Source organism: Adiantum capillus-veneris, chromosome 14 (genome assembly GCF_014529385.1).
Source record: "Adiantum capillus-veneris isolate H3 chromosome 14, ASM1452938v2, whole genome shotgun sequence".
Classification (NCBI taxonomy): domain Eukaryota; kingdom Viridiplantae; phylum Streptophyta; class Polypodiopsida; order Polypodiales; family Pteridaceae; genus Adiantum; species Adiantum capillus-veneris.
In genome coordinates this window covers 60,119,619-60,129,912 of record NC_140944.1, presented here as the reverse complement: position 1 = coordinate 60,129,912, position 10,294 = coordinate 60,119,619, and the positions used below count along the sequence as shown (strand labels likewise).

The following is a 10,294-nucleotide window of genomic DNA, read 5'->3' as shown; positions in this document are numbered from 1 at the left end:
GGGACATGCAATGGCCTTATGTAAAGGTCATGCGTAGGTCCACCTTCCCATAGAATTGAACGTAATCTCTGTTCAAAAGCTTGCTGTTGTGCCTCCCAGACTTTGCGTGATTGCCTTGCTTGTTGTGCCTCGATCCTTCTTTGTTTTGCTGAATCTTTTTCTGCTTTAGTTTGCACTTTTTTCATCTCTTTCTCCAAGCGCTTTGTCTCCTTTGTCTTTGCTATCTCTTCCTTCTTTGCGGTTTTAGCTTTCATACTTTCCATGTACTGAGTAGAAGTGAGTATCAGGCTCTTCGTGTAGTCAACAAAGGCTTCGCAATGCACTTGCCTTATGCATACCTCCGTGGTTGGTATTCTCAAAAGATCAATGAAACGTTGACTATTATCTGCTTGCCTTGGTGGAGAGGGGTGATTGGGATTTTGATTTTCATCTTCAAGACCTTGCATTCTTGATTGAGTTGCACGTGTAGAATTTGCATCATTGCTGCCAAAAGAATAGTCTGAATCCAATAGACGTACATTACCTGCATTCTCATCATTGGTTGTATACAATCTTTCTTGTGAAGGCCCTTGAAAGATGGACATGTCTTCTTCTTGTAATAGTTGTGTGAAGGTCATTGGTGTGGCTATCTCTCCTGGTTCTCTCAATATGTCTTCGTCAAGCTGTGCCTTCCTCCCAATTTGTTATAGCAGATCTACTAATTCCAAATTGCAAGGAGCATTTTCTTAATGAAAGGCCGTCTTCACGCGCTTGCAATGCCTTGGCCATATCCAGCTCTGTCCATCTCAAAACAGTGCGTTTCCTGAATTTATGAGGAGTCTTTGGCAGTTCTACTTCACCTTCAGTTGGCAAGTGGCATGCACTGTCTTGAACAGCTTTTGTGAGGTTCGTCAATGAAGTCCTTGTGTTTGGTGCTGTCCTTTTTGAAAAGTTGGGCTTTTCTTGTTTAAGAAGAGGTTTGTTTTTACTTGCGGATGATGTTGGCTTGTTGGTGGTTTTAGGTGATGTGGAGAGAGGTTTATGGTACTGTCAGTGTTGCTCTCTTGCTGACGGTTGGACGATGAAGTTTTGATGTTGGTCTCTGATTGGTGGAGAGACATTGTCTCTACTCTCATCCATGAATTGCACTTTCTTCTTGCACTTGCTTTGTGGGGATGTGATGTGGGAATGTTGTTGAAGATCGGATGCATGTAGTTGACTGCCTTTAGACCTTACTGGTGTCTGGTTTACTTGCTTTCTTTTTGGCATTTTCGGCTTTGCTACATGTCAAGAAAAGATGTTAGGGCTGATTGATTACACACATTAAAATTGACAAGTGGCTCATAAACTCATGAAGTGAAGAAGGTAGAAGAATGTTCTTACTCTTGAGTAAAGCACGAAGATTTAATCCAAAGCTGGTTCCAAGAGCTTGGAGTATTCCTTCACTGAAAAATTTCTTTTGGGGGCAGGTTTAGGAGAGGGTAAATGGAGATTTTCGGCTGTCTTCTTTTGTGTAGTTGAAGATGAAGGGAGTTTTGGTGAAATGAATGGTGCTTGGTTGCGAGGTAACCTACACATAAAAATGGGCAGGACATGTACCTTCTCGCAACAGCAAACTCTTCCACCGTTCTTGTGCACCAGCTGTGAAGTACAAAGAAGACCCTCGAGCCCTAGATGCCTCTCTATCAACCAGGCTTTGCATTCACATGGGGCTCTTGAAGTCATCATGCGAGTGCTTGCATTGCTTAACTGTTGTTTGCGATTGAATATGTAGCAGCCTAAGGTGAATAGTTTAGCATGTAGATGAGAGGGGTTGGTGTGCTTGTGTTCAGCAAGCTTATAAAGGTGTCTCTTCTGATATGGCACAGCTTCATCTATGAGTTGGTTGTTGGCGCTTGTTTTTTGTAGTGAATACTCTGTACAGTTTCTACTCTATGAAGGTGGTGTGGGTGGGTTGGCTTGTGCTAAATTGAGACAGTGGTGTGGGTGGCTTGGCTGGTGCTTACCTATTGAACCTTTTCTGGTTTTGATTATATAGTACAGGCAACAAGAGTGAAGCTCTTAACGATTGTGAAAATAGTTCCTCTGTGTGGAATTGTATGATGTCTCTGTGTATTGTGAAGCATCATTGCTGAGAATGGTCATTTATGTGCAGGTAGTGGATCATCAAGCGGCAGATGTTGGCGCAAAGGAGTCGGAGAGCTTATTATAGTTGATCATTTAACAAAGGTGTGCAGAGGTGGTCGTGGTCCATCTGTAATCCTTGATGTATGTGGACAAATGCACAGATGGACCCTTTGTAAGCCAGAACTGGCCTTGTAACTTTTTTTGGGCCACGTTAAAAAATGGCTGCAGAAATGAAAATGTTTTGGACTAATATTGGGTTATTTGTGTCCGTGACTTGTGTCTCATTATTGGGCCCCGGTTTTTTATTGGCCCTTTTACCCTAGTCTATTTTTATTTTCGTTGGCAAGGAGCCGGAAGTCGAGAGCGATGGCCAATGCATTCGATATTTATTCTCTTGTATATAAACGTCCAGAGAGTCCAGAGTTGAGGCAAAATCATTTCGTTTTCTTGCCCGTCAGCGATTTGAAGAAAGGCGAAGATGAGACCTCTTAACGCACTTGCAGTAGTACTAGTAGCAGCTCATGTCTTGGCGTTATTGCTGGCACCTTCATCGCAGGGTTTCAATCGCGACTACGTGCCGGGGTTCAGCCACGAAGGTACGCGCTGCTCATGTTTTTATTGCCGTAGAACGCTCAGTTAACTAATTATTGTGCAGTAAACGCCCTCATCGCCTTCAAGAATGGGCTGCAAGATCCGCAGGGTGCCCTCGCCTCCTGGCATCCTTCCTCCGTCACCCCCTGCATCTGGCTCCACGTCACCTGCGATGCCAATAACAAAGTCCACAGCCTGTAACTAGCTTCCTTCTCTCTCTCTCTCTCTCTCTCTCTCTCTCTCTCTCTCTCTCTCTCTCTAACCGTTACGTTTTGCTTGACATAGAGACCTTGCTCAATCCGGACTCGCGGGATCCATCTCCGGGAGCTTGGCAGCCCTCCAGTCCCTCCGGGCTCTGTAAGGAACACCCTTTATTTAGTTGTGTGTGTGTGTGTGGGAGAGAGAGAGAGAGAGAGAAGGGAGAGCTGATGCCAACTTGCGATTATAACATAACATTGCAGATCACTCCAAGACAATGGCCTCACGGGCTCGATCCCCCCTCAACTCACCATTCTTTCCAACCTCCAGATCTTGTGAGTACATATCATTCCATCACTCTCATTGCATCGTCTTAGAGTTCGGCCTGTTGACCTTTCAATATCATGCGATGTGCAGGCACTTGTCCAACAATGATTTGTCGGGCCCTATTCCCACAGAGTTTTCTCAGAGGTTCTCTATTGATAGGTCTCTCTCTCTCTCTCTCTCTCTCTCTCTCTCTCTCTCTCTCACACACACACACACACACACACACATTCTTATCTGCAAAAGCCATATCTTAAAATAGACATGATGATCCTCTCTCTCTCTCTCTCTCTCTCTCTCTCTCTCTCTCTCTCTCTTTGTGACTACATTCTCACTCAGTTGTCACATTTTGTCTGTAGCTTCAAGCCTGGGAACCCAGGACTTTGCGGAGCTGTCCTCCATAAGTCGTGCTAGAATTGAAGGACTTTTTGGTGTTCACATACTCCCTTTTTAGCGGCATCCTACCTTCCGTCTTTACAATGGTTCTGGCTGTTCTTAATCAAAAGAGCCTCCTCTGCTTCAATGCAACCCAAAATATCAATGTTTCATGGATTAATTCACAATAAATTAGTGCATTCTCTTTTTCATACCAGCTTGCTTTCATACTCTTTCTTCTTTTAGTACTTATATATGTATTTTTCTCGTTAAGACGCACACACATGTGTTATCTATGTGTATTCTCTTGCACCCTCGCATGCGCGCGTGCGCGCGCACACACACACACACACACCTCTACCAAGTAAATGCTGTAAAAAATCTAGAGACCACCAAGCATGATTTTAAATAGAGAACTTATCCTATAGACGATTGAAACCTTACAAAGAACTGAAGAGTTGAATGGTGAGAGTAGATAGTCACCTACTATGCTACACTTCTAGTTAGACACACCATAGCCCTTATAATACACACACGCCCACTACACAAGCATGGGGGATGACTCGGGTAGCCTATTTGTATGTGTTGGTCTACTTGCAATCATATTGAGAAGAGATTGAGAATTACATGTGTCGTTGCTCTGCACTTGGAGAACATATCGTACAGAGAGAAATTCATCCTTTTGGGATCGTGTCAACAAACCAAATCCACGTTATCTAAAGTTTTTACATTGAGGCAATAGTACATGTTGATTGAATTCATTGGGAGTCGCACAAGACCATGATTTAAAAATTAAAAAAAAATAGCGCAGATTTTTTTGAAAACTTTATGTAGGTATTATAAGTGATTATTGAGCTTCATTAAGTCATTAAATTAGCATTGAAAACTATTTTTTCAAACCAATGATGTATGTCACTATCTAGCTTCATTGTTTAAACAATGTGAAATTGGCATGCCAAGGTAGTCCGTATATATAAGTACCCCACATTATGCATACTTTCTACATGAGGAAATTATTCATGTTCTAGGCTTTGCTTAGTTTGTGAATGAGAATGAAGGGAATCGATTAAGGAAAATAATAGGGATGCTCTATTCAAAACCCTAGTTTGGCATAATTAACTGATGTGCAAGTTATGTCAACATAGGTTTGCCCTCAAAGTATTGGCATTATACTACTTACAAACATCTATAAAAGAGCCTTCTTTCAAATCAGATGGTGTTGAACTATTCTTAATTGTATTGCAAGATTGTGTTTTTAAGCAGTACTTTTTACAAGCCTTTAGTACTCATCAACATGCATAGGAGGAAGGAATATTATATTTAGATAGCTCACAATTTAGCACAAATGGAATGATGAGACTAACCCCATGTGTATACTTTGTTTCAAATTCAAATAGACACACATTTCTAGAAGGGAAACTTTACCATTGAGATTTTAAGAAAAAAAAGGATTCAAGATGAGAAATCAATATTTAGATTTGCAACTATATAAGTCAATGTTGATTTTTATTTCTTAAGCATACATTGATCACTCAAAGGTCTTGACCTATTACTGGTGCTTTGGATTATGTGACATTCAATAAAAAAGAAAAACATAGCAAAAACAACTGGCCATCAGATTCATAAAAATATCTGTTGATTTGAATGTCCTTTGAGCTAACAAATCAATCTTTATACCACAGCAAATTAGGTCTCCCCAATCTCAAAAAAACAAAAAACCTTTTAAAACATCTTAAGTGCATAAGTGAAGGGTTAGATTAGGAAATGAAATTTTTCTTTGACATAGTCAAACTTGATTAAAAAGAACATTCTTTCTAGAGAACACTTCAATTGTTCCCTCCTCACATAATTCACATTCTTTAGCATGTAATCTCCTGCCACCTTCACAAGCACCAAACTCCTTTTTTAGCAACAACTTAGAGCACTTAGGAATCATGGTACCACCTTTCAATGGTAATTTAAACACCTTTACTACCAGTTCATGGGTTAGAGAAAGAGTGCTAGAAATCATTCCTTTAGTTTCCCTGAGAATGTCTCGTTGAGACTTTGCATAATAATTACACTTCCACTCACCCCATGGTAGAGATGCAAATGCTTGCAAACCTATCCTCTGCATCCACACAACATTTCCCTTTATCATTAAGCCAATCTCCACCTTGAAGTTTATAAATGGGTCCATCAAGGATTGTCGGATCTTTATTGCACTGAGGGGAGTCTCCACCACAGCATCCTCGTCAGTAGAATCTTCTTCCTCCTCAAGACTACTAATGTCCATGTCGATAACAGCTTGCTTGCGATGCAATCACTTGTGACTCATCCTCCTTAGGCCCCTGCTACATAGTTCCAATGTGCTTTTGCTTGGTCATGAATAAGGGATGTTGTACAACAGGAATGTCCTTGAAGAGCTCGGACGGCAACATCTGTAAAGACAAGCGCGATGGAGATGATGGCTCACTCCTTCGATTTAGCACACCACATCTTTCACAAATCTCTAATCATACCCACACTACAATGATTTCTATTAGTGGAGAATCAACCCGCAAGCCAAGAAATTTTTTAAAGTTTCCCACTTTAGAAATTTTGACCCACAAACATCCGACCTTGTAACAATCTGACACACCATAATTTGACTGACCAACTCATTAGCTATGAACCTTGGTGTCTCTGACCTGCTATTTGAATCAACCAAAAAATTGACCTAGCATCAATTACATAGCCAAGCTTTTTCCCCCTATATTGGTCCATAAGGTGCAACACTCTTCTTCTTGATGTCCTGTCCAAAACAATGATGAGCACAAAAAACTCTTAACATCCTTGATTTTTGGAAACTTCTCGACTCAATCAACCCTACTAGGGGTTAATCTAAATGAGGTGGTGGTCCACTTTTGTTCAATGGCACACCATTTCAGTTATTAAGGTGGATTTGGTGGTTCTTGTCTTGAAGAACTTTAGAAATGGGTGGTGGGGTGATCCCCCACTGAGACTGCACTTCCTCATCTAAGATGAGTCAGATGTTTTGGGTTCTTTTGAAACCTTGGTCCATTCTTCTCATTACATCCTTGGTGATTTTCTTGGTACTATGCATTGGATGTGTGTCGTTTGCTCCTTTAGAGGTTCGCTCACCTCTGCTAGAGTGCATTTTAATGGTCAAGCTCATTTCTTTTGTGACCTTGCCATAGGCCTTGAAATTTTACACAAGATACAACAAATCTTTAGTTACTCCTTCCAAAGAAGAAAAATCCCTTCACTTGCAAATTAGGCTTGCGTCTACCCTATGGGTTTGTAAGTTGTGGGATATAGTAGAAAGAGATTGGAGAAGTCAAAAAGGTGTATTTCTCTAATTCTCCTTGGTCTACCATTTTATACTTCTATTTGTATTTGTTTACTTAGAAGACTTCCATTCCCTAGGGGTCTAAATAGGTAAAAGCATACAGGTTTTTATAGTCCCTAGGATTGGTGGGCTCTAGACACCTTTAGAAGTTGTTTTGTTCCCCGTTTATGAACCTATAGAGGCCCATATGGATGTAATCCATCTAGACTATCTTAGCCTTGTTGGTTTTAGTAAACCTAGTGTGTCCCTTCTAGATAAGAGGCAGTCTCTAGTTCATCATCAACTTTGGCCTTGGTTCCTATCATGCCCCACTTGTCAACAATGTAGGGATCAAATATCACTCTATATTCCATTCCATTTTCATAAAATTATATATCCCCAAAGTATCTACCAATTGATAAAACCTTCTTTCTCACCACTATGTTGCTAAAGTGAAATGGAATGGTTTTAAGGTGGTCCTTCTTAACCAATTAGGATTAGCTATGTGAAGACGTTTATGATTTGGCCGATTAAGGCTAGCAACTTTTGGCTTGGTCATTATGGTTAACCATGCAAAGACGTTTATGTTTGGTCATAGGTCCGCTTAGGGCTAGCTCGCCATTTGTTCAAATTTATATGTTAGCTCATTTTAAATGCACTACTAACAGCCAGGCCGTGTGCACTCACTATTACTTGTTAATTTGTTTGCAATCTTTAGATTGATTATGTACAATAGGATGGCGTAACCTTTTATGCTATGTAAGCATCAAATCTCTCAAAAATAAAATATTTGTGATCAAAATATATGCAACAAGGGCCTTTTTCCCATAGAAAAATTATAAGAACTGCATTATCACTCACATGGTCAAGAGAGAATAGGTCAAATCTTGGATATGAATATTGCTCCAATTTCAATACATACTCAACAAAGGAGGAAAACATTAAATGAAACACTACCAGTGGAGTCTACCCCATCAACCATTGATGCTACTTTTCAAGAAGTTGAGATGGAACAGATGTTGGATCATTAGAAAATTTCGGAGGTCATTTGGAGGGCCTTGTAAGAAATTGTATTTCTCTCTCTAGAAACTTTTTTTAAAATGCACTTGCACCTTGTGAGTACGTCCAAAAGGACAACCAGACACTTTAAAAAGTAGATTTATATTCCCAATCGTCCTTGAAAACGATCACTTTTTTATTTAATGTGAGAGTCTTTTTCAGGAGGCAGGTGCGGCGCATTCAAGGCAGCTTACGTCATCACTGAAAGTTGAAAAGTCACAAACTGTCAAATAGTGATAGATTTTGAGGCTTTTGACACCACCAATGCGTCCGAAACGCCAAAATACCCTAAAAACGAATGTCTACTTGTCTCATTCCGACATCCGGAGAGGCAAAAAATGTCAAAAAACCCCAAAAAATGGGCTTTTTACTTAAGGCGCACGAGGAGGCATTCTAAAATGCTAGAATGCCCCTCTGCGAGCCGTTAGTACAAAGCTCCTTTTAGTGATTTTTGGACAATTATCTTTCAAGAAAGCCTACCCATGTTTCTCTATTGCACTTTTGCACCATGCTCTCTCTCTCTCTCTCTCTCTCTCTCTCTCTCTCTCTCTCTCTCTCTCTCTCTCTCTCCTTTCTATAGCTTAGCATATTTAAAGAGAGAGAGAGAGAGTGAGAGACTCCCATTACTAACGGCGTGCGTGGAGCATGTTTTGACCTCAAAAAACACCTCCTCGCGCCGTTAGTATAAGGTAACAGAAAGACTCTCTCTCTCTCTCTTTCCCCCGCCTTACTTCCTCTCTCTATAACACTCACACATACACACATAAACACATACACTGGTGGATGCACAGTAATAAAGGCGCGCATAGAGACATGCACACCGGTTGTGGCTCTCTACGCGCGCCTATAGTATAGAGAGAGCGAGAGAGAGAGAGGGGGGGGCTCTTTGTGTTTGTGTGTGTGTGTGTGTGTGTGTGTGTGTGTGTGTATGTTATATTTGTGTGTCTGTGTGTTTGTGAGTGTGTGTGTGTGTCTCTGTGTGTGTCTGTCTGTGTGTGTGTGTATGTTATATTTGTGTCTCTGTGTGTTTGTGTGTATGTTATATTTGTCTGTCTGTGTGTGTGTGTGTGTGTGTGTGTGTGTGTGTGTGTGTGTGTGTGTGATCAAAATGCACTTTGTAGAATTGTAACAATGGGTGTGCGTGCTCACTCTTATAGACCCGAAATTATGATCTCTAAGGCTAAGATGATGAAGAAAAAACCTATGTGATAGATGGAGGCCTTTTTAGAGATTTTTTGACATTTTCCTCTCAAAAAGCTCTCTAAAAGAGGAAAAAAGGGGCTTTTTACTAACGGCGCGCGATGAGGCATTCCAAACTTTTGGAATGCCCCCTCGCGCGCCGTTAGTAAAATGTTCTTTTAGGGGTTTTTGACATTCTTTGCCTCTTTGGATGTCGGATCGGAGCTAGGCAATTGGACATTCATTTCTAGGATATTTGGGCGTTACGGACGCATTGACAGTATCAAAAGTTTCAAAATCTTCCACCACTTGATAGTTTTGTAACTTTTTGAATTCTAGTGATGACGTAAGCCGTATCAAATGCACCACATCTACCTTCTGAAAAAGGTGCTCGCATTAAATGAAAGAGAGTGATCGTCTTCAAGGACCACTAGATTATTAAATGAGGAGAGGGACACCTTTTATATTTTTGTTAATATCAATCTATTTTTCTACGTAACGTAAGCTCTTCTCTCATTGGAGGAGCTTATTTTCCTCTCTCTTCCAAAAGGCCCTCCAAAAGACCTTCGAAATCTCGTAATGGTATTCTTCAACATGGACCCCATTATCACTCACATGGTCAAGAGAGAATAGGTCAAATCTTGGATATGAATATTGCTCCAATTTCAATACATACTCAACAAAGGAGGAAAACATTAAATGAAACACTACCGGTGGAGTCTACCCCATCAACCATTGATGCTACTTTTCAAGAAGTTGAGATGGAATAGATGTTGGATGTATTCTTCAACATGGACCCCATCATTGAAAGCCAAGGTGGAGAAAGTGCCAGCATTCAAGGCAAGACTACCTCTCATCCTCAATCATCACATGCACAATGATGCATGAGAATGACAAAGAGAAAGAAGAGATGATGAAAAGGCTTGCCTGAATGCCGCTTTACAGCAGTGCCAGAAAAATTTTTCTTCGTATAGCTTTGACAATTCTTAACCTACAATCTATTTATGGATGGTCTAACATGAGTGTTACAGAGCTTTTCAGGTAAATATCTATATATCTCATACTAATTTACCTAAATATAATTGAAAGTGCTTGTTTAAATTGTTTGAAATGGTTCTGACAGATTGCTCAACAAGCAGATTTTGCCAGGAG

General features: G+C 40.6%; 1 protein-coding gene across 1 annotated transcript; it reads left to right on the top strand.

Annotated features, from left to right (window-relative positions):
- Positions 1–2,565: 2,565 nt before the first annotated feature.
- Positions 2,566–3,794, top strand: LOC147442463 (disease resistance protein BAK6-like). The gene is made up of 6 exons (XM_086529664.1): positions 2,566–2,702; positions 2,762–2,894; positions 2,983–3,054; positions 3,159–3,230; positions 3,313–3,381; positions 3,579–3,794. The coding sequence occupies exons 1-6, from the start codon at positions 2,585–2,587 to the stop codon at positions 3,631–3,633; spliced, it is 519 nt and encodes a 172-aa protein (XP_086385790.1). The 5' UTR covers positions 2,566–2,584; the 3' UTR covers positions 3,634–3,794.
- Positions 3,795–10,294: the final 6,500 nt, after the last annotated feature.

Excerpts from the sequence above, each read along its gene's own strand:
- LOC147442463 (XM_086529664.1), top strand. The coding sequence starts at position 2,585 with ATGAGACCTCTTAACGCACTTGCAGTAGTACTAGTAGCAGCTCATGTC. Across the intron at positions 3,055-3,158 it reads CTCCAGTCCCTCCGGGCTCT|ATCACTCCAAGACAATGGCC; the intron begins GTAAGGAACACC and ends ATAACATTGCAG. Across the intron at positions 3,382-3,578 it reads CAGAGGTTCTCTATTGATAG|CTTCAAGCCTGGGAACCCAG; the intron begins GTCTCTCTCTCT and ends TTTTGTCTGTAG.